The following is a 24,981-nucleotide window of genomic DNA, read 5'->3' on the forward strand; positions in this document are numbered from 1 at the left end:
GAGGACTGTCAATCCCAAGCAGTATTTCATTTGGGCCAAAGCACAAGAAAGCAGTAAAAATAACCTCTTAACACTAAGTGAGGCCTATGCATATTCTCCGTATCAATAACATATCAAATATGCTTCTAAGAGCTAGTTACAAAATTAGATGTCTGAGATTATAGGGAGACAATAGATGCGAAATTTGAATGCCTGGTGCCCAAAGAACTGGGAATGCCGTTGTTAAAGAGGTAAATTAGTAGGTTCAGCTAACTGTTGTTGACCTGGTGCTCAAAATACAATATTAGTTTGTATGATGTATTTTTGTGGTACATGACTTATTTGTGGAGAGACAATTTATTTCATATCAAGCTTTTTCTGGAAAATTTGATTTTTCCAAATATGATTTTTTTAAAAAATACAGATAGGAAAACAAACAGGAGGACAATGAAAAGGAATATTGGGAAAGGCTAGTCCAGGGGTAGGCAACCTTGGCTCTTTTATGACTTGTGGACTTCAACTCCCAGAATTCCTGAGCCAGCCAAGCTGAGGAGTAATGGAGAGGTTTCCATACTGAGCCATGCTGGCTCAGGAATTCTGGGAGTTGAAGTCCACGAGTCATAAAAGAGCCAAGGTTGCCTACCCCTGGGCTAGGCAATGTTCAAGGTGAAATTTGAAAAGACATTCCTAACAATCAGCTACCTTTTGTCACAGGCTGTGGTGTTGTGCTCCCTTAGAAGGACCTTTTCCAAACATTGCATAATTCTAATATTGCAGGGTGATTTGATTGAGGCCACGACAAAAATGATTTCCATTTCTATATGTAAAAAAGCATTCTACATTGCATCTAAGATTAGTTTTCCTTGGTACCTAAGCAGCCTGTTCTATTTTGTGTTCCCTGTTTTAGCTTCTCTATTAGATCTACAGTAGTGAACCTCCACCTTGGCAACTTCAAGATGTGTGGACTTCAATTCCCATAATTCCTCAGCCAGCCTAGGGAACTGAAGTCCCACATGTCTTAAAGTTGGTATAAGATTGAGAAGTACTGATCTTCAGTACATTAAACAAGAACTTATAAGAAGAAACCCAGGGCATGCTTTAAAAATAAGCTGTAGCATGAATTCAGGTAGTCCTCGACTTATAACCATTTTTTTAGTGACCGAAATTACAATGGCACTGAAAAAATGACTTATGACCATTTTTCACACATATGACCATTTCAGCATCCACATAGTCACATGATCTAAATCTGGGCAACTGGCAACTGGCACGTATTTACGACAGTTGCAGCTTCTTGGGGTCATTTGTAACTTTCCCAGCCGGCTTCTGACAAGCAAAGTCTGGAGGGGAAGGGGGTGAGCCAGATTCGCTTAATGACCCCATGATTCACTGAACCACTTAATAATTGTGACCAAAAAAGGGGGTCACAATTGGAGCAAAACTCACTTAACAACCGGGCTCAGTTAGTGGTCATAAGTGGAGGACTACCTTTAGTCTTTTACCCCGCCTGTTTCTATCGTGGGTTTCACTTTGCTCCACGTTGTAACATAGCAAGCTTATGTGGCTGCTGAGGGACATAATCCAAGCAGTAGGGGCCCCCTAAAAAGGGGCCACATTCCAAATGATACTGAAATTCAAGGCGTCCATGATCAAAGTAACACACCTGGGTCTGAGGTTTCCCAGACCTGGGAGTTCGGTCACACGTGCCTAGAAGATCATCATCGTAACGGTTGTCTTCATCCCAGACTTGTATTAGAAGACTGCTGGCTTCTCCCAGCATCTGCACCTTCCCCAGATCCAAGTGGGTCATCCATACCGGGTTGTCATTATTCCACACAGTGGATGTCCGGCTCTGAACGCCATGGAAGAATACCTTGACGTAAGCATCCGTACTTGTGGTATGATCTCCCCAGAGACCAAAGGCACGTCGAATCGTCACCGTTAGTTTGCTTTGGCCTCGCTCCCGGGAACAGCACATGGTGTTAGTGGTGCCGTCACTGGGACAGGTGCAGGAGCAGGGATCTCGGAGGCTGCGTTGGGAACCAGGAGGACAAGGCTGGCTGCAGTTCCTCCAAAGGGCCCTTTCTCTGATGTACTCGCTCACCGCCTGCTGCAAACTGTCCCGCTTTGGGTCACCCTTAGGCAGCAAACTATGGATGGGCTTCAAGGAGTAAGAAAGGAGCGCAGGCATAGATTTGAGGCTTTCCAACCACTGCTTATAGCCTTCAGGGTTGTGTTCATTGGAAAAAAGCAAGTCAGTGTTTTGTTCCCCTCCCACCACCTCAGTGTGTCTCTCATTGTAGGTGTTGCGGAAATTCCCTTTGAAATTCTTCTTCTTCTTCAGCTCTTCACATGTGTTGGAGGCTGCGCTGAGGCTCCCTTTGCCACCCCCAATGTTGGCCGAGGCCTCGAGGCTTAAACAGTCTTTAACTTCGTCAACAGACACACCATCCAACACTGTCTGGCAAACCCGCAAGGCTGTTACGTCCCTCACGCGGCCCCCCAATTCCAGATGACTGATGAAGTGGGTCCCATAGATGCCAATGAGCTGGCGATATTCCAGACGGGAGTCAGGTCGGTACTTGGCAGGGAGACTGCGAAGAGCGTGCCTGAAATGGCTGGTGGGAATGTATTGGCTGACACGGAAGCTACAAAAGAAGCAGAAGACCACACAGATAGGATGACAGAACTAGCGGACCTTCTGATCAAATCATAAAGGAGTCATTTGGGATCAAAGGGTAGCAACCTCACAGAATTGGTGACTAATTAGATCAGTGTTTCTCAACTAGGCAACTTTAAGAGGTCTGGATGTCAAATCCCAGAATTCCCCAGCCAGACATCTTAAAGTTGCTTAGATTGAGAACCACTGAGTTAGATGCTCCCCATAGCTGTTATCAAGAGTTAAATTAAACTAGGTGGCTTTATTCCTAGTGATTTTTTCTAACAATCAGAGAAGGATATGTACTCCATGAATTTGTAAGTCCTTAATACATGAGACCTCCACATCTTGCCCCTTTCAAATCCATATATTGGTTTTGTACAGATAAATATCTTCTGTTTAAAGGTAAAGTTAAGGTTCCCCCACACATGCATGCTAGTCGTTTCTGACTCTAGGGGCCAGTGCTCATCTCCGTTTCAAAGCCGAAGAGCCAGCACTTGTCCGAGGACGTCTCCATGGTTATGTGGCCGGCATGACTAGATGCCAAAGGCACACGGAACGCTGTTACCTTCCCACCGTAGTGGTCCCTATTTTTCTACTTGCATTTTTACGTGCTTTCGAACTGCTAGGTTGGCAGAAGCTGGGACGAGTAACAGGCGCTCACTCTGCTATGCGGCACTCGGGATTCGACCCACCAAACTGCCAACCTTCTGATCGAAACGCTGAGCATCCTAACCCACTGAGCCACCGCGTCCCTTGTATCTTATGTTTATACATCATCATATATTATTCAGCTATTGATCACTTAGAATGATGCCAGCTATATTATCTGGGGTGGATACCTTCACATGATCAATCTCTTCTGGGGTTTTATTTTGGTTTGGTAGAATTAGAACTAGTGGGCAACTTGGCCCAGAACGGATAGTATGGTGGAGAAGGTGTTGAACCAGGAGCAGGAAGACCCATATTCTGATCCACCTTCAACAATGGAAATTCAATGAGTGGCTTTGAGCCAGTTCCTCTCTCTCAGCTGCCCCAGCCTCACAAAAATAGGACTTGTACCCCTTTAAATATAAGCACATATCATATACAAATACCAGGGCCACATGCTACCAGGAGATCTGAATTCCAATGAATTTCAAGCAAGATCCATCAAGAAACCTATCTGAGCCAAGTTCAGTGTTCATCCAGGTAAAATTGTCTGAAGGTTGGGTCATGGCACCTGGATTTATTTGCTTGTTAGTTTGAGACATTTCGCTGATCATCCAAACAGCTTCATCAGCTAGAACTGTGGTGGCAAACCTATGGCACGTGTGCCACAGTTGGCACACAAAGCCCTTTCTGTGGGCACGCGTGCTGTCGCCCCAGTCCTAGGCCTTCAGCTGGGTTTCATAAAACCTTTTCGCTTTAGGCCTCTGCCGCCATGTGCAAAAAAAAAAAGTTTCAATCAATCAATCCATTTCAACTTCTCGCAGGGAAAAAAAGATCTCGCAAAGTTGGAATTGATTGATTGAACTTTTTAGTCCCACCCAGTCTGGCGTTACCACTGCAGCCACGCCCACCCAATGGGCCACGCCCACCTGGCACCCGACAATACATAAGTGGGTTTTGGGTTGCAGTTTGGGCACTCGGTCTCTAAAAGGTTCGCCAGCACTGAACGAGAACAAGTTAGTTAGGCATACTAACAAGAAAATAAGTCCAGGTGCTATGACTTCAGACAACTTTACCTGGATGATTGACAATCTTCATCGACATATTGCAGTGCACTTTGGGGATGAAAGCCCTAAGGTTGATGGAGGAGGGGTTGGGTACATTCCAACAATTCTATGTCTAACTGACTTGTTCTGACTGATGTAGCTGCTTAGATGAGCAGCAAAATGTCTCAAACTAACAAGAAAATAAGTCCGGTGATCATGACTCAACCTTTGGACGTATTTGAATCAATGCTTACTTTTCCCTTTGCCCCGCTTTCTCTTTTAGTCTTTATACCTTTTGTACTGAAGGTGTATAGGTTGTCCTTGACTTACAACAGGTTGTTTAGTGATGGTTCAAACTTACAACGGTACTTATGGCCAGTGCTTTTTTTGTAAAAGAAAAAGGTGCCGGAACTCACACATGTCATACAACCCGCCTTGCCTACCCTACAAGGTTCTATCCAAAAAAGGTGCCGGAACTCCGTTCTGAGCATTCTATGATTAAAAAAGCCCTGCTTATGGCCATTGCAGCATCCCCATGGTTACGTGATTGACATTTGGATGCTTGACAACCAACTCACATTTATGATGGTTGCAGTGTCCCGGGATCATGTGATCTCTTTTTGTGACCTTCTGACAAGCAAAGTCAATGGGGAAGCCAGATTCACTTAACAACCGTATTACTAATTTAACAACTGCAACCATCCACTTAACAACTGTCGCAAGACAAGTCGTAAAATGGGGCAAAATTCACTTAAGAAATTTCTCACTTGGCAACATAAATTTTGGGCTCAGTTGTGGTCGTAGGAAAAGCAGCATAATTATTTTTTCAATAAATAAATGGAAGCCAGTACTACAATGGAACGCTGCAGTTGGGAGAGAGAGAAATGCTGTTGACTCAGTTTTCCACTTCTGATGGAAATAATGACTCATTTCCATCTGGTGCCAGGACTATTGGTAAGGCTAATTATGTTGTTAATATTAATGACCATCCAGGCCTTAGCAGGTGAAAACATCTAGCTGAATCAAGCCTGGTTAATAGTTGGATAGGAATTTCAGAGCTGCTGGTTAGATTAAGGCAGTGTTTCTCACATTTGGCAACTTCAACATGTGCGGACTTCAACTTCCAGAATTCCTCAGCCAACACAGCCTGCTGGGGAATTCTGGGAGCTGAAGTCCACACAAGTGACTTATGACCATTTTTCACACTTACGACTGTTGCAGCATTCCCGTGGTCCCGTGATCAAAGTTTGGTCACTTGGCAACTGGTTCATATTTATGACGGTTGCAGTGTCCCGGGTTCATGTGTTCGTCTTTTGCGACCTTCTGACAAGCAAAGTCAATGGGGAAGCCAGATTCACTTAACAGCCATGTTACTAATTTAACAACTGCAGGGATTCACTTACCAACTGTGGCAGGATAGGTCGTAAAAGGGGGCAAAACTCACTTAGCAACTGTCTCGCTTAGCAAAAGAAATTTTAGTCGTAAGTTGAGGACTACCTGTTACCTGTCAGGCAAGAAATCTGAACTTGCCCATTTCCTCATAAGATGCCCTCAAAACATCCACACAAATGGATGACTATAGTAAAGCCCAGTAGGAGTTCTCAGCTACTGTATTACACCTCACCCAGGCCTTCTTCACCTGTAATGAGAGCAGGAGACCTCGTGACTTGCAAAACTGTACTTGTCTTGGTTGCTCTTCTGCATGGTAAAGTCCGCCATCTTGGAGTGAGCTCCAGCCAGACTCATCTGGACCTGAAGCCCGGGATTTGGCTGCACATCAAGTCCGGCTTTCCAGTCGTTCTTCACGTCAGATGCGGCTGCGTGAAGCACATTAATGCCAGAGCTTTGTAGGGAGGTGTGGACCTTCCTCTGACACTTCGCTTTGGCTGTCCAGTCAACGGCCACCAAGGGAAGTCTCTGAAGAGGCCTGTCCTGCAGAAGAGGGTTACGGCATAGGGTGCAGGTGCCATCAGCTTTCTGCCACTGATTCAGATCCAACACCTTGGCCTCCTTCTTCTCCAGCGTGGTGATGTCCAGGCCTTCTCCAGCCAAGCTGTAGCCAGGCACAAAGTCTCTTTCCTCATCGCATTCATCGGCTGTCCTGACGTGGCAAAAGGGAGAGACGCCAGTCAAGAAAAGAAGGAGGAAAGGAAGCCCTAGGGTGAAGGCAGCAGAGATGGGCTTGGCGCTCGGCATGGTTGATCCTACACAGGAAAAAAAAACAGACTATGAATTCCAGAAGCTGCATGAAAAATGAGATCTCAAAGTGGAGCGGCATTCATCAGCTGTAACGCTGCATGAAAAAGACATATAATTAGTTTAAGTCCCCTCCCCCTCCCGATGCACGATATAGATATGCCTACTGCTTTCAAAGGTAAAAGGTAAAGGTAAAGGTTCCCCCGCACATGCGTGCTAGTCATTTCTGACTATAGGGGCCGGTGCTCATCTCCGTTTCAAAGCCGAAGAGCCAGCGCTTGTCCGAGGATGTCTCCGTGGTCATGTGGCCGGCATGACTAGACGCCAAAGGCGCACGGAACGCTGTTACCTTCCCACCGTAGTGGTCCCTATTTTTCTACTTGCATTTTTACGTGCTTTCGAACTGCTAGGTGGGCAGAAGCTGGGATGAGTAACAGGCGCTCACTCTGCTATGCGGCACTCGGGATTCGACCCGCCAACCTGCCGACCTTCTGATCGACAAGCTCAGCGTCCTAACCCACTGAGTCACCGCGTCCCTTTTCTGCTTTCAAAAGGGTCATAGAAATTCTTAGTAATTACTAGGCATCTAAAGCAGGGATTCCCAATCTTAGCCACTTTTAAGACCTGGCTGGCTGGGGAATTCTGGGAGTTGAAGTCCATTTATCTTAAAGTAGCCAAGATTGGGAACCCCTAGTCTAAAGCATTTAAATTCAACCAAATGCAGCCAGAACAAAGCCTCCAATTTCAGTTTAGATCAGTGAACTTCTCAATCTCACCAGCTTTAAGAGAGGTGGACTTCAACTCCCAGAATTCCCCAGCTAGCATGCAGTTGCTTCCTCGCAACCACTTTTCAAACCAGCCACATCAACCAGTTTTAAATCTGAATTTTGCACATTTGGAAGCAGAAGCTTCTGTATGGGAGCTTAAGAACATCTGTAAACTCTTCCAGGTCTCCCTCCTTGACTTTTTTTAAACCAAACATATTATTTAAGAATGTTCCTCGTGAGAGAAAAATTGAATATCAAGGTTGTAAATGAGAGGACCCGCTGAACTAAGGACATTTAATTTAATTTAATTTAATTATGGGACTTATATGCCGCCCTATCTCCCAAAGGACTCAGGGCGGCTAACAACAATAAAACAACAATAAAAACAGTAAATACAAATATTAAAAAAGATTAAATTTACAAAGCCCCATTGATTATTTACTAAAACCAATAAAATTAGAACAATATTAAAACCCCCATCGTCTGTCCAGGTCGGCCAGTTGGAAAAGGTATGTCTTTAGGTCGCGACGAAAGGACCGGAGATCTGGGGCCATCCGAAGTTCTCGGGGGAGCTGATTCCAAAGGGCAGGCACTCCGACAGAGAAGGCCCTCCCCCTGGGGGTCACCAGCCGACATTGTCTGGCCAATGGCACCCTGAGGAGACCCTCTCTGTGTGAGCGCACTGGGCGATGGGAAGTCGTTCCTGGCAGCAGACGGTCCTGCAAATATCCCGGGCCTAAGCCATGTAGGGCTTTATAGGTAAGAACCAGCACCTTGAACCTCACCCAAAGGACAACCGGCAACCAATGCAGCCCACGCAGGAGGGGTGTAATATGGGAGTATCGGGATGCTCCCATCACAACCCGCACGGCCGCATTCTGCACCAGCTGAAGCCTCCGGGTGGTCTTCAAGGGCAGCCCCATGTAGAGAGCGTTGCAGTAATCTATACGGGAGGTAACAAGTGCATGAGTGACCATACGTAAGGCATCTAGGTCCAGATAGGGGCGCAACTGGCGCACCAGGTGAACCTGGGCAAATGCCCCCCTGGCCACGACTCCTATATGATGTTCTAAATCGAGTCGTGCATCCAGGAGGACGCCTAAGTTGCGCGCCCTATCAACGGGAGGCAACAACGGGAGGCTTGATACACTCCGATTTTCCTTCAAAAGAGATCTCAGCTACTCAGCCAATCATAGCATCACAGAATGTAAGGATTCAAGGGGAATCTTGGAGATCATTTTTCTCAACCTCAGCAACTTTGAAACATCTGGACTTCAGTTCCCAGAATTCCTTAGACAGGATGCTAGCTGAGGAATTCTGGGAAGTGAAGTCTACAGGTTCCAAAATTGTTGAGGTTGAGAAATATTGATTTAATCCAGGGATCTCCAAACCTGGCAACCTTAAGTCTTGTGGACTTCAACTTCCAGAATTCCTCAGCCAGCATGGGTGGCTGAGGAATTCTGGGAGTTAAAGTCTATAAGTTGAAGTTGAAGCCACAAGTTTTAAAGTTGCCAAGTTTGGAGGCTCCTAAAGTCTAACCTCCTGTTCAGTGTAAGAATCCTCTATTACAGTAATCCTAACAGATCCAATCTCCATTTAAACATGTTGAAAAAGGTAGAGCTTCAAATTGGGGTTAGCAGTCTTTCTGCTACTAGAACATGCAAGCTATTCTCTCCCACATTTGGAATGGCAGCCAAAGCAAAATCCTTGGCAGAGGAGCCTAGACCCACATTTTTATTGTCCTTGATTTTTTTTAAAAAAGAAACTTTTAAAAGTATTATTGATATCAGAAGTTTTATAAAACAATTTTATTTGCACAGCCTTTTTTGTCTATGAAACTGTGGAGTACCCCATCACACCCACACATGGGTTGCCTCTCACTCTTAAAAAAAAACCATGTACAATGTATGGGGTAAACTAAACAGACATGCTCAGAAGTGCAATTAAGGGAAGAGTAAGTATCAGCTAAGGGACGCAGTGGCTCAGTGGGTTAGGATGCTGAGCTTGTCGATCAGAAGGTCAGCAGTTTGGTGGGTCGAATCCCGAGTGCCACGTTAACACAGTGAGCGCCTGTTACTCATCCCAGCTTCTGCCAACCTAGCAGTTCGAAAGCATGTAAAAATGCAAGTAGAAAAATAGGGACCACTACGGTGGGAAGGTAACAGCGTCCCATGCGCCTTTGGCATCTAGTCATGCCGGCCACATGACCACAGAGACGTCCTCGGACAAGCGCTGGTTCTTCGGCTTTGAAACGGAGATGAGCACCAGCCTCTAGAGTTGGAAACGACTAGCACGCATGTGCGGGGGAACCTTTACCTTTACCTTAAGTATCAGCTATAAAATTGTGGCATTAAACTTCTCCCCATTAAAGGTGAAGAGATCCACAAAATATTCTAATGCTCATAAACACGGTTGGCATGTAAGAACTTGTTAATGTAAATTCATTTGTTCTTTTTTTTGTTTTTGCCTTGGAGTAATATTTGAGAAAGATGAATGATGATGGCTTTGGAGTACCAATCGATCTTGACATACTTTATAATTTAAGGTACACTCTGCCTTTTATTCAGGAGCTCATTGTGGCATGTCTAGGATTTTGACCCCCTATTTTTCTCCACAACAGTCCTGCGAGGTAAGCTGGGCTAAGACAGAATGATTGACTCCTATTATCCAGCTTAAGTCTCCATGGTTGAAGCTGGACTAGAACCCCTTTCCTAATCCAACATAGTAACCAGTTTGGCAGGTCTCAATCTGGCAGGGAAAGCAGGCCTATTTTATATGCAGAAATTGGCAGATGAAAAAGGGTTTTTCATATCAGGGGTGCCAACAAATCACCCCCAAATTGCTCAAGGCACAGCTTAAAAAGCCTGCAAAAGAATTCAGCCCAACAGCCAAGAATGGATGCTTGTTGAAACTGTTTAGGATTCTTAAACTGGTTCCTGCCCATCTCAATTAGAGCCAAAAATTTAGAATAATTGAACCATACTTTTTTGTTTGTTTGTTTATCTGTGAGGTTTTTAACTATTAATTTGGTTTTTTCTCTGCTTGTTGTCAGTCCTGCCATTTCTCTATATTGTTCTATCTTTCCCAGTAGTTTAGGAATCATCTCCAAAGGTTCTTCTAAAGCAGACATGTCAAACACAAGGCCCGGGGGCCAGATCCGGCCCACGAAGTGGATTCATGTGGCCCATGAAGCCATCCTGGAAACAGGGAGGGAACGGCCCCCACTGCCTTGGCCCTGGCCCAGAGACCCTCCTTCTGCCAGAGACCCTCAGATCTGTCCCACTCCTGCCCAGGCCCCCATAGGCACCCTTGATGCGAACGATGTAGAGCTGGCCACGCCCACCCAGTAGGCCATACACACTCTAACCACACCCACCCAGTAGGCCACGCCCACCCAGGCCACACACCCCTGGCCCCCTGAGGGCAACCGCAATGCTGATGTGGCCCTCAATGAAATTGAGTTTGACACCCCTGTTCTAAAGTAACTACCAAGTCATCAGCAAATGCTTGTAATTTATATGTTTCGCCTTTCATTTCTAGCCCTTTAATTTCTACATTTTGTCTAATATTTCTATTTAAAACTTCCAGAGTGAAGATAAATAACAATGGAGATAATGGACATCCTTGCCTTGTGCCTTTTCTTATCTCAAAGTTCTCAGTATAGTCTCCATTCATAATCACTTTCGCTGTTTGTCTATTGTCTCTTTTTTATCATGTTTATAAAGTTCTGTCCAAAGTCCATTATTTGTAATTGCTGAATCATGAATTGCCAGGAAACATTATCAAATGCCTTTTGGGCATCTAGAAATATTAGTGCCAGTTGTTTCCCTGGATGTAGTTCATAGTATTCTAATACGTCCATTATCACTCTTAAATTGTTTTTAATTTGTCTCTTTGGCAAAAAAAACCCAGTTTTGATCTGAGTGTATAAATTCAGTTAAATATCTTTTCAGTCTCTCTGCCATTATTGAAGTAAAAATTTTATAATCCACATTCAGTGACGATAGGTAAAGGTTCCCCCGCACATGCGTGCTAGTCATTTCCAACTAGGGGCTGGTGCTCATCTCTGTTTCAAAGCTTGTCCGAGGACATCTCCGTGGTCATGTGGCCGGCATGACTAGACACCAAAGGCGCACGGAACACTGTTACCTTCCCACCGTAGTGGTCCCTATTTTTCTACTTGCATTTTTACGTGCTTTCGAACTGCTAGGTTGGCAGAAGCTGGGACAAGTAACAGGCGCTCACTCTGCTACGCAGCACTCGGGATTCGACCCGCCAAACTGCCGATCTTCTGATCGACAAGCTCAACGTCCTAACCCACTGAGCCACCGCGTCCCTTTCAATGTCGATATCGGTCTATAATTTTTTATCTGTGTCAAATGTCAGAAAAAACAGAATTGCAGATAGTTAAAAAGGTTAAATATCTGGGAATACATTTAACAGCAAGATGCTCAACGATAAAAGAAGATAATTACATAAAACTAATGAATCAAATAAAACTGGATCTGGAAAAATGGAAAAACTTGCAATTGTCAATATTAGGAAGAATTGCTACAGTGAAAATGAACACACTACCAAAAATCTTATTTTTATTTCAAACCATACCTATAAAACTTGAGAAAAAATTCTTTGAAGACTTAAATTCACTGATTTTGAAATTTATTTGGGAAGGAAAGAAAGCTAGAATTAAGATGAAAATGTTACAAGGTTCCAAGGAAAATGGATGATTTGGTCTACCGGAGTGGATTTTATATTATCAAGCATCTGTATTAACATGGGTAAAAAAGAAGAAAGGGACGACAGAGAATGAGGTGGCTGGATGGAGTCACTGAAGCAGTAGGCATGAGCTTAAATTGTCTCCAGAAGATGGTAGAGGACAGGAAGGCCTGGAGGAACGTTGTCCATGGGGTTGCGATGGGTCGGACACGACTTCGCAGCTAACAACAACATATCTGGGGAGGTATGATCTACAATTGGGATGGCACACTTTTTTATGGTACAGGAAAACTAAAGTTCGTAAAAATTTCCCAAATCATTAAGAAATGCATTAACAACATGGGGAAAAATAAAATGTAAAATATATTTGAAAATTCCAGGGTGGTTGTCAACAATGGAAGCATTTGTACACCCAAATTTAGTGAACTTTGAAAAAATCTGGACATATAGAGATATTTTAAACTCTGAAGGAAATTTAAAATCTAAACAAAAAATGGAAAATCAGGGTATCAATCTATCAAGGTGGGCACATTTACAGATGCAAGCTGGATATGATAAAGATGTTAAACTGTATGGATTTTACAAGGAACAAACTGTGTTTGATAAGGCATTGTTTACTTTGGATGAGAAACTAATTAAGAAAATGTATAATTTTCTATTAACTTTGAAAATGGAAAGCGAACAAGTTAAAGAAACAATGATAAGATGGGTGAAAAATGTTGGATATAATATAGAATTAGAAAAATAGCAAAATTGATGGGAAAGAAATTACAAACTAACAATGTCAACTTCCTACAAAGAAAATTTATATAAAATGTTCTCAGTGCTTTTTTTGTAAAAGAAAAAGGTGCCGGAACTCACACATGTCATACAACCCGCCTTGCCTATCCTACAAGGTTCCATCCAAAAAAAGTGCCGGAACTCCGTTCTGAGCGTTCTATGAGAAAAAAAGCCCTGAATGTTCTATAGATGGCACCTGTCACCAGCAAGATTAGCAAAAATGTTTAAAAACATGTCAGACAGATGTTGGAAATGTAAACATAAGTCAGGCACGTATTACCATGTTTGGTGGACATGTGACAAAGTAAAGAGTTATTGGAAAAAGATACATGCTTGGCTAGAAAAGAGGTTGGGAGAACATGTAGATTTTAAACCTGAACTTATTTTATTAGGTATAATGCCAGAAAAGACTAACAAACAAAGCTTATATTTGATTTTGCATGTCACAACAGCGGCAAGAATTATATTTGCACAACACTGGAAAAATGAAGGAATACCATCAGATGAAGAAATAATTAAAAAAAATACTAGAATGCTCAGAGATGAACAGACTGACTGTGAGAGTGAAAGAAAAAGAAGAAATTGAATATTACCAAACTTGGAACTTATTTTATCGTTGGCAGAAGGATTAGGAATTAAATATGTATTAGCGAATGTAAACTCAGACAGCACGTTGGTTGAGAAATTATTACTGTATGTATGGGGAAAAAATAATAGAAACTTTTACCAAAAAAAAATAATTAGAATAAATGAACCATTCTGCTCGTTGCAATGTTACTTCCATGCTTCTTCCTCCCCACACATAACCTGGATTTAAACATGGACCCATGAATATCTCTCCATAAATACATACCTTAGCAGGAGAAAGAGAAACACATGTATACACACCCTCGGAAGTCTGAAAAAGAAACTCAGCTCATCTATGATGCAGCTTGTTTAAAAGATGTAAAGCAGAGGGGGCGATATGACTCTGAGGTTTGCACACAACCTCACATAGGCGAGATCTAAATTCACACCTCAGCTTGCCTTTTGCCCACCAATTAACTTGTTTATTCCTTTTGACTTCAAAGAAATGAGCTTACACATTGTCCCCTCACAGGTTTGTATCTTCACTTCAACAAAGGCTGAAAAAAGAAGTTTTTCGGGGGCGGGGGGGGGGGGGAGGGAAGAGGGGTTGAAGCCCGTTCTGAGAACACTTTAATTTTGTTTCCTGCTGTCCCACAGACTTGGCCTGAGTCACCTTACACAACCCTGTTTCAAAAAAGATAACCTAAACCACACTGTGAGTGCCAAAAAGAGAGATGTTAGCAGGATATCCTAGAAGCAACACTTAAATGTAAATTTAAAAATAACACATACAGTAACATGTACAATGCTGACAGAATAAGTAATCGGGATCACTTTTATTAATATAAGTAATGAACTCATTTGCAGTATCAGAAAGTATTTTGAAATTTTGTGAGGCCCTACAGATTGTGAAACCTTAAGCTGTAGCTTATGTAGTTTATGGATAATCCAGCAACTGGTCACAGCATCTGTAAGGAATGATACCTATTACTCCTTTTAATTGGATTTATCCTGGATTAAACTTTGGTAATGATATCTGTGCTGGCTCTTCGGCTTTGAAACAGAGATGAGCACCAGCCCCTAGAGTCGGAAACGACTAGCACGCATGTGCGGGGGAACCTTTACCTTTACCTTAAATTCTTTTTGCTCCACTGTGCTGATCAGGCACTGGGGGGCGACCCCAGTCAGAAAAAGGAGAAGGAAGAGAAGCTATAGGGAGAGAACCTCAAATATGGAAAGAAAAAGTGTCTGTGAACATCAGTGGAGAAATGCAAATTGCAAATTACAAGAAGCTGTGTGAAGAAGACATCATATTCATGTAAGCTGATTAGGGGATTTTTCCAATGCAAGTTATAGGAACGGGCAAAGTTTTTTTAGGAATGGGTACAGAGGTGTGTGTAGCCGGAGGAATATCTGCAGTGCATTACTTTTCAAGTATCTACAGCAGGGGTCTTCAGCTGGGCCCTTTTATAACTTGTGGACTTCAATTTCCAGAATTCCTCAGCCAGGCAAGCTGGCTGAGGAATTCCAGGAGTTGGAAGTCCACCAGTCTTAAACTTGCCAACTTTGGAGACCCCTGACTAACAGGATTCTCTCAACATGTTCACAAGTTTTCCACTTTGTTTAGTGAAGTGTTTCCTAACTGATCCTGCCTGGGGGATACAAAAGGGATACTTTTGAAGTCCCCTCAAAATGGTCCCAGCTTGGGCTTCAGTTACTAGATAAGTTCCATATTTATAGACATATCCCTCCTACCCACCCACCCGAAACCAAACTTTGCATCTGAATTTACTGCTGCTTCCTGAAATGGTCCTGTATTTGGGATTTTCCCGTTAAAAATGTTACGTTTTCCCAGCAGAGCATGGGAGCTAGCTGGCAAACTGTTCTCTGCTCCCTTCATTTCCTCCTTTGAAATCTTCATTGTATTCCTCAAAATGCTTTCTAAGAATATGTGATGATCAAAGACGATCAAAAATTTTGATGTGTGTCATTGTGCCCACAGTAAAAAATGACAGTAAAGGTTATCTTGTCTTGTCTTGTCTTGTCTTGTCTTGTCTTGTCTTGTCTTGTCTTGTCTTGTCTTGTCGTGTCTTGCCTTGCCTTGCCTTACCTTACCTTACCTTACCTTACCTCATCTCATATCATCTTATCTTAACTTGTAAATTTCAACCACTTAAAAAAAAGTGGGAATGCTAAGACTGATTTTTGTCATTCTGAGAATCCTAACTATCCATCCAAAACAAATCCAGCTTACAGGCTGGGTTAATAGAGTTTGAAAGCGCAAAGGGGATGTTTTAGCAGGAAAGCTAAAGGCTGCACAAGGGTCTCCAAAGTTGGGATCTGTTTTATTTATAGTTGTTCCCCCTTCATTCTTAAGTTGACAAGCAGAAAAAAAATAGGCATATTATCAGACCCTGCATTTTATTTCTTGACCTCTCTGCTCACAGAAATGCTAGAGATAGCTAGGTGGTTGAGATAGATAGATAGATAGATAGATAGATAGATAGATAGATAGATAGATAGATAGATAGATAGATAGATAGATAGATAGGTAGGTAGGTAGGTAGGTAGGTAGGTAGATAGGTAGATAGGTAGATAGGTAGATAGGTAGACAGACAGACAGACAGACAGACAGACAGACTGACTAACAGACAGACTGACTGACTGACTTTTAATTTCTACCTGGAGTAAGGTGAGTGTGTACTTTTTGCCCCTTTAGTTGTGTAAGTTCTGTATGTGTACATGAACATATCCTACCATGTTTTTAAATCAATCTCCCAATAAAGGGATGACTCAATTATTGAAGAACAAAACATGAATAGGTGTGATTCTGAGATGTAAACTCTTATCAAACTTCACACAATATGGAGGCTTTTACAGGTAGTCCTCAACTTACGACCACAACTGACCCCAAAATTTATGTTGCTAAGTGAGAAATTTGTTGAATGAGTGCTGCCCCATTTGTTTTACGACTTTTCGCGCCACATTTGTTAAGTGAATCACTGCAGTTCTTAATTTAGTAACACGGTTGTTAAGTGAATCTGGCTTCCCCATTGGCTTTGCTTGTCAGAAGGTCGCAAAAGGGGATCACATGTCCCTGGGACACTGCAATCGTCATAACTAAGAGTCAGTTGCCAAGCGTCTGAATTTTGATCATGTGACCACGGGGAGGCTGCGACGGTCATAAGTGTGAAAAATGGTCATAAGTCACTTTTCCTGGTGCCTTTGTAACTTCGATCACCAAATGAACTGTTGTAAGTCGAGGACTACCTGTATTATCATAAATACTTGTGGGGAGAACAAAAGAATTCATACCTCTGGCCTCATTAAAATATCTTTCTGGGGTTCTTTTCTTTCTTCAAAGCCCATCCTTCCGGCTCCGTGTTCTGTATCTGCCCAGAAACCATGTAAGGATGCTAAGAGGATGCAGTCTATCCCATGATCATGATCAGGGTCATGGCTGTTTGGCCAGATGGACTTTGGTTTCATATATTTTAATATCTGTTCTGCTCACGATGCAGCCAAGACTTTGTCCAAGCTACTTTAATCAAAGCTGGCTTGTGACAATGCAGAGTATTCATTTTTTCCCATTTTTGTCCACTGGACTACTCCATTATCAGGAAAGGTTTAAAGGCACGAAGGGATTTTTTTTTAAAAAAAATCTTTTATGTATAACCCAGCCGTTGCTCATTCTTTCTTGTTTGCGCTCTGTACTTTGCTCAGAGATAACTTGAAATTGTGCTGTGATAAATAAATAGATAGATAGATAGATAGATGATAGATAGATAGATAGATAGATAGATAGATAGATAGATAGATAGATAGAAAGAAAAAGCTTAGCTGTCACTTTAAATGTGTTCTCTATAGCTTGCAATATATCCTTACTGGCTCTACCTTGCAAATGTATCTGCCCAAGGAGAAAGTTCTGGGCTGCTTGCCAGCAATTGTGTATTCCAAGCCTAAGCTCTGTAACAAGCTGCCTGCAATTAGTGCAGGTTCGCATCCCACCAGGCTCATGGTTGACTCAGCCTTCCATCCTTCCGAGGTAGGTAAAATGAGGACCCAGATTGTTGGGGGCAATTAAGCTGACTTTGTAATAATGCCGCTTCGGGTGTGTGTGAAAGCCCTAATAAGCAGGCATATACATAGAATGAAGGCTACTGCTAAGCTTGTAAGCCGCCCTGAGTCTTCGGAGAAGGGCGGGATATAAATGGAATTAAAATAAATAAATAAATAAATAAATAACCTGATTGAGAAAGAAATTCAGAGGAAAAAGAAATCTTTTAGCTCAGGGGTCTTCAGACTTGGCTCTTTGATGACTTGTGGACTTCAACTCCCAGAATTCCTCAGCCAGCGTCTGGCTGAGGAATTCTGGGAGTTGAAGTGCACAAGTCATGAAAGGGCCAAGTCTGAAGACCCCTGTTTTAGCCTGTTAGCGTGAGAAAGTGCCTTAGCTATAAAAGGGAATTTTTTTATTTGTGTGTGTGTGTGTGTGTGTGTGTGTGTGTATACGCACCTTTTCTCCTCAGTCTCTCTGCATTAGAAACAAGAGATTAGAAAGTACTTGGCTTTTCTTTTTGATCAAAAATGAAGCTGTGTTGTTTTCAGTAGCCTCGTGTTCAGAATCTCTTTGTGATTTATTTGGATTCTGAGCTGAAAAACCTTAGAGACACAACAGGGCAACATTCATATTCCTTAAAGAGGTACATCTGAACCAAGATACCCTCCTGACAATCTGCTAGCGACAAGTGCTTGTTGTGTTTTTGGTAACTGAAGAGAGTATAGTGTAGTCTCTAGTACTTTCCAGCCTACTCTTAAGCACAGTGTTACTCAAGCTCAGCATCTTTAAGGTGTGTGGACTTCAACTCCCAGAATTCCCCAGCCATCTAAGAAAAGTGATGACCTCTTGTGAACCTTCTGACAAGCAAAGTCAGTGGAGAAGCCAGATTCACTTAACAACCGTGTTACTAACTGAACAACAGCAGCGACTCACTTAACAGCTGTGGCAAGAAAGGTTGTAAAATGAGGCAAAACTCACTTAACTTACTGTCTGACTTAGCAATGGAGATTTGGGGCTCAATTTTGGTTGTCAGACAAAGACTGCCTAATACAACAGACTGACTCTTGTATGTGCTCTCTAGAGCAGAGGTCCCCAACCTTTTGGGTACCAGGGACCGGTTACGTGGAGAGGGGGCGTGGTTTTGTGTGCTGCCTACATCCTGTGGATGCGGCTTTCCTTGGTTGTGTGGACCGGTTGCTGGCATGCTGTGGCCCGGTACTGGTCCACACACTGGGGGTTGGGGACCCCTGCTCTAGAGTCACTCATAATCATACTTTGGTTGTTTGCATACCTTATGATAAGAACCTCATTAAGGGTCATTCCTGTGACTTCCTTTTATCCAGCCCCACCTCCACATGGCTTGTTAATCTAATTTAGAGGCTTTCTGGGTTAGCCAATCCTGGAATAACCACCATTTGTGTTTTCAGAAGCCGAATTTGGATCCAAGGCTTTGTTGTGATTCCTCACCAGCCAGTGGATCTGGCTGCTGAGTCTGAGGAATCAGATGAGGAGGAGGGGCCTGGAGTGACATTAGAGTCAGAGGAAGGCTCTGAGGAGCTCCAAGACTTACAGGTGGATGAGGAGCTTGGCCCCTCTACTCCTGCTCAGGCTGAGACACAGCTGTGCTGGGAGCCTGAGTTGGACAGTGATGAAGCACAGCTGGGAAATATCCAGGATGCACAAAAGCGCAGGCAAGAGAAGCGAGTAGGACAGAGGAATGCAATGGGGCGGCTCCGAAGGCAAAGGAGAAGGCATTAGGAAGCCACGACTTGGCTGAATTATAAAAGGGAAGGTGTGGGAGGTGCAGGTTGCCGAAGGCAACTGTTTGTGTTGAGGATCGAGTTTCTGTGGACTGTGTTTGTTTGCCTTGGACATTGACTCAGGTCTGTGAGAATAAAAGGGGTTGTTGTTTTTCTTGCGGTTTCTGCCTGTTTCTTGGAAGAGGGGTTTCTCCTTGTGAGCATAACAAGGACTCATGTAGCCTGGGACAGAACAGGCTTGTGCGGGTGTCGACTGGATTTGGAAACTACGAGATAGTGGCCAATTTAAGTGTGGGCCACGGTCATGGTGAGAGGGCCGGGTGTCATGGAATGAAATGGTGGTCTGTGTGTTTATTGATTCTGCAAAACCACGTGAGCAGTTTTTCAGTGTTTTATTGTTTTGACACCACTGGCCACTAAGTTTCAGGAAGAGTAACTGTGGGATTTATTCTCACGTTCTTATTAAGATTACCTCAGAGACAGCGGTGACTAACGGAAACCATTGAGGAAGAAGTTGCCATGGTTTATATAGGGGTGTCCAATCTTGGTGACGTTAAGACTTGGAAAGGACCTTGGAGGTCTTCTAGCCCAACCCACGGCTCAAGCATGAGATCCTATACCACAGGTGTCATACTTGCCACCTCACGTGATGTGTCGTGACGTATCATGACTTTTTTCACATTGCAGGAACTGGGGTGGGACGGCCTCCGCATAATGCAACCAGGCAGCAGGTTGACACGCCTGCCCTATACGATTCCAGACAAGTGGCTGTCCAGTTTCTGCTAAAAAGCCTCCGGTGATGAAGCACCCACGACTGTTCCACTGGTTGATTGTTCTCACTGTTAGGAAATTTCTCCTTAATTCTAGATTGCTTCTCTCCTCGATTAGTTTCCATCCATTGTTTCTGGTCTTGTGGTACTTTGGAAAACAGGTTAACCCCCTCTTCTTTGTGGCAGCCCCTCAAATATTGGAACACTGCTATCACATCAACGTAGTCTCGTGAAGACTAGACATACCCAATTCCTGCAACCATTCTTCATCTTTTAACCTCCAGCCTCTAATCAAGCTGGCTAGGGAATTCTGGGAGCTGAAGTCCACAAGTCTTAAAAGTTGCCAGACTTGGACACTCCTGGTTTATACAGTCTGAGCATTGGGGAATCAAAACCTAATAATCTGGAAGAACTCAAGGCCAACATCCACCAAAACGTCCTATCATTCCTTCTGTGGCAACCTTAAAAGTGTGATATTTTGCCTCTGGGGCTTTTGAAAAAAAAATGGAAGCAGATAAAGTAGCCTTCCCCGATAGGTTGACCTGCTCTCTGGAATTGTGGCGTTCAACGCCCAGAAACCTCCAGCCGGAAAGACCATCGCTGAGAATTCTGGGAGTTGAAGTCCATTCAACTAAAAACCACCCCTTTGAAGAGGCCTATACATCCTGGTGCCCTTTAAAATGGCAAGACAGTAGATGAGATGTTTTCATTCCAGGTTGCTGAAGATTGGGCCAGGAGTAAGAGATCCTCTCTGCCATAGAAATGTCTGAGAGTGTACCCTGTCTTCCTTCAGCCATTTCCTGGAGGACTGCCAGGTCATAATTTTGCCATGACAAGATGACACCGAAACAGGATGTCCCAGTCAAGAGTCACTGAAACTCCGTCTAAGATACCCACCCATTCCTTCCTGCCTGTCAATAAGAGAATATCTGTAGCTCAAGGGTGAACTGGGGAGACCTTGGTGGTGAGCCTGGTTGTTTGGTTGCAGACACTTCTTTTTACTTGCCTAAGTACCTTCATGAGTGTTCTGTCAATGCTGCTAACACTGGATGTTCTTGCTTTGACAGTATATGAAGATGCAGCCATTTTCTCTTTAACCGGGCGTGTTGCTTTTAGAGTTAGAATTAGACGATGTTGGTGGGGAGGAAGAATGTGTACGAGGATTAGACAGACATAATAACATAGCAGTAGAGCATTTTTCAAGGCTGTTTTGAAATAAGAGATGATAAAGAAATGGCGGGTTGGAGAACGGGAGGGAAAGCTTGCATTTCAAACTAATTGGAGAATGTGATTTATGACTGTAAATTAGGGGAGTGAATTGTGCTTTGATACTATGAGTTTAGGGGAGGGGAATTCAGGTTTCGGTTTCAACCATGTATGTGCCAAAGCTATGCTATTCTATTAAAGATTCTTTAAGGTAAACAATGCCTTGAAGATCTTTGAAGTTTCATTTGTCAGAACCATGACATGTTCATTCCATTCTTTTTGTTTCCTTACCTTTTGCCCTTCTAACTTGCTCCTTGGTTCCCCCTCATGTCGACCAGCTGTTCATTCTCACATTTTATATCGGACTACCTAGCCCAGGAGTAGGCAACCTCGGCTCTTTTATGACTCATGGACTTCAACTCCCAGAATTCCTGAGTCAGCTTTTATGAGTCATAAAAGAGCCGAGGTTGCCTACCCCTGACCTAGCCCATCTTCTACCTTCAATTTTCCCCACAGTTGGACAAATATGGACACCTCCCAACCAGAAATCCTCCAACAACTCTTCTGATCAAGAGTTGAAATTAAAGCTATCTCTATAGAACCCCTTTTTGAGAAGACTCTCTTTAGAGCAGGGGTCTTCAAACTTGGCCCTTTGATGACTTGTGGACTTCAACTCCCAGAAGTCCTCAGCCAGCGTATGCTGGCTGAGGAATTCTGGGGGTTGAAGTCCACAAGTCATCAAAGGGCCAAGTTTGAAGACCCCTGCTTTAGAGGATGGTTGTCTTCTGGTCCAACAAGAAAATTCATCTTTTGATTTCATTTCTCCCTTTTTCTTTTTTTCTGGCTTTTCTTAGCCATAGTTAGCATGGCTGCTGGTGATGGAAGCTATGGTTCAACAACACTCAGAAGGTCACCAATTCTTAACATCTGGCCTACACATTGCCCCCTTCTTCTGGTCCTTTTCGTTCTACCATTCTGTTTCTCTGCCCCTCAGAATCTCTTCCCGAGAATCCTATGGATGGTTTAAATCCTGTTCACAGTAATAAATATATTTTCACTCAGAAAAGACGCTGGTGGGCTGCTTTGCACTCGGAGCAAGTGAACCTTCCATGACATCACTGCAGGCCAACCAGTCAAGAGTTCAGAGGCTTTGTGGACATAAATGGATGGTAGAAGGACCAAGACTGCAAGGTTTTTTTGGAAGCGTAGTGGGAGAAGAAAACAAGGAAGATTTTCCAACCCAGCAGTCAAAGAGCCTTTATTGCTGAGAAGCTTTTGATTGCAATGGTAAAGAAATATAATAAATACAGAAATAAAATAAAACTTGAAATAAAATTCAATAAGCAAGATAAATTTCAATAGGTGAGATAAGGATAATATAAGGATTCGGTTCCCCACGCCAAAAACGTTGCACCTCCCACATGCAATCCAAGTTAATTTTCCCCTTTTTTTAAAAAAAAAAAAGCAAGCAGTTTATTTTAATCTTTTCTTACAAGCAAGGAAACCCTCAGATAATTTATAAAAACTCTCCAGGAAGAAAGGATAGTTCTTCTTTGCTTCCTCCCTTAATTTTCTCAATTTAATTCTTCTTGCTCTTAAAAAGACATGGAAGGGGGGGGGGGTTTGTTTTTGTTTTTAAAAACCCAGCAATTCCCAGTGGTGGCAGAAAAACCTCATAAGATGAATGCATATCACCTTACGAACAGTAAAAAACACACCTCTCCACACGCACACATGTGTGATCTCATAAGATGCAGGCCCCTTTTGCTGAGCAAAATTTCAAAAGCATGAGTCTGGCTTCACACACGCACACTCACACTCACAGACACACGCCAGGCACATTTAATTCCACACTGGGCAGGCCAGTGAACATCTAGTGTGGGCAACAATGGAGGATGGGAGACACAGCAACCGCACACAGCCAGTGATAAAGTACACCAAGCCCTGCTTGGGAAAAAATGCTGGAGAGACATGCTGGACGGGAGGCCTTGAAAGAACGTGGTCCACACATACACATCGATGAGGCAATCATCAAAGTACGCAAAGGGCTTTTAAGCATCTGAGCTGGCTTCTTTCCGCCCAATCACAGGCAGGGCGGGAGGGAGGCGGAGCTTACGAGGGTTCTGTGAGGGGGTCAGGCAGACAATCCGAGGGAGAGTCCTTGTCAGTCTCCGTCCCGTCGTCATGGGGATGGAGATGAGCAGGGAGGAGGGATTCGTAGGTCATGATGGTGGCAGTCACCATGGTGTCCTCGGCGTTCCTGTTCTCTAGGGCTGCATGGGTCTTCAGATGCTTGCGCAGGTCTGAGGCACCCAGGAAGGCTTTAGAGCAGTGGGGACAGGCGTGGGGACGGACCCCCGAGTGGATCCGCTCGTGCTTGCGCAGGCCGGCCCGGTCCGAGAAGCCTTTCCCGCATTCTGGGCATGGAAACGGGCGCAGGCCAGGATGCAACAGGCGTTCGTGGCGGCGTAGTTCCTGGGTGGAGGCAAAGACCTCCCCACACTCCCCACAGGCAGGCACCACGGTGGCAACCACAATGGCTGATGGGTCACTGAGGAATGGGTCCTGGTTGCCCACAGGGGTGCTCTTGTCATCACTATTCTCATTGCCGTGGGTGCGTTCGTGCTTCCGGAGGCTGGACGACACCACAAAGGCCTTGCCGCAGCGGCCGCACTTGAACGGCCGCTCGCCCGAGTGCACACGGTAGTGTTTGGTGAGGCTGGCCCGCTCAGCAAAGCTCTTGCCACACTCCCCGCACTGGTGAGGGCGCTGGCCGGAGTGCACCAGCAGGTGGCGCTTGAGGTCCCATGAAGCCACAAAGCTCTTGTCACACTGCGAACACTTGTGGGGCCTCTCGCCCGTGTGTATGCGCTGGTGCATGGCCAGGTCCGCCGGCTGGCGGAAGGCCTTCCCACACTTGTCGCAGGTGTAGGGCTTGAGGCCCTGGTGGGCTCGCTGATGCCTGCGAAAGCTGGAGGGGTCGCTGAACATTCGTCCACACTGCGGGCAGAGAAAAGGCTTCTCGCCAGAGTGGGTCCGCTGGTGGCTCTGGAAGGAGGACAGCTGGGTGAAGCCTTTCCCACAAAGGTTGCAGCGGTAGGGCTTGTGGGCCGCATGGATGCGCTGGTGGCAGGCCAGCGATGAGGACCGGGAAAAGGCCTTTCCACAGTCCTGGCACAAGAAGGGGCGTTCACCAGTGTGGGAGCGCTCATGATTCTTGAGATCCTTCAGCTCAGCGTATGTCTTGTGGCACACCTCACACTGGTAGGGGCGGAGGCCAGCGTGGGTCCGGCGGTGCTTCCGGAACACCGAGGGGTCGGCAAAGCGCTTGCTGCATTCACCGCAGGAGTATGGCTTCTCGCCCGTATGAGAACGCTGGTGGATCTTCAGCTTGGAAAGAGTGCCATACCCCTTGTGGCACTGCTGGCAGCGGAAAGGCAGGTCTCCCGTGTGCCGGGCCATGTGGACTCGCAGGCAAACAGGCTGCATGAACGCTTTGCCGCACTCGTGGCAAACAAAGGGCTTCTCGCCACTGTGGCTACGCCCGTGGTTCCGCAGCTCGGGGGCCGTTTTGTAAGCCTTGGCACAAAGCTGGCATTGGTACGGGCGCTCTGTTTGGTGGCTGAGCTGGTGCTTGCGAAGTTGAGCCCGGTCAGGAAATTCTTTCCTGCAATTAGGACATGCGAGTTTAGCAGCTATGCCATCCACAGTGCCAGCTGCGTGGGACTTTAAATGACGCAACACCCGTGGCACGCTAGGGAAAGTCTTGCTACAGGTCAGGCACCTGTACCGCCGCCCAGATTGGATGTAGCCAGGCTCTTCAT

The 24,981-nt window shown here is 44.5% G+C and overlaps 1 protein-coding gene across 1 annotated transcript; it reads right to left on the minus strand.

Moving 5' to 3' along the window:
- Positions 1-1,504: 1,504 nt before the first annotated feature.
- Positions 1,505-24,981, minus strand: ZNF668 (zinc finger protein 668; the record flags this gene model as incomplete). Its single annotated transcript, XM_083378808.1, is given in 5 exon segments — positions 1,505-2,627; positions 5,975-6,561; positions 6,565-6,577; positions 23,274-24,873; positions 24,942-24,981. Coding segments are annotated over 5 exon segments (3,363 nt in total).

Source organism: Vipera ursinii (assembly GCF_947247035.1).
Source record: "Vipera ursinii genome assembly, chromosome: Z".
Taxonomy (NCBI): Eukaryota; Metazoa; Chordata; class Lepidosauria; order Squamata; family Viperidae; genus Vipera; species Vipera ursinii.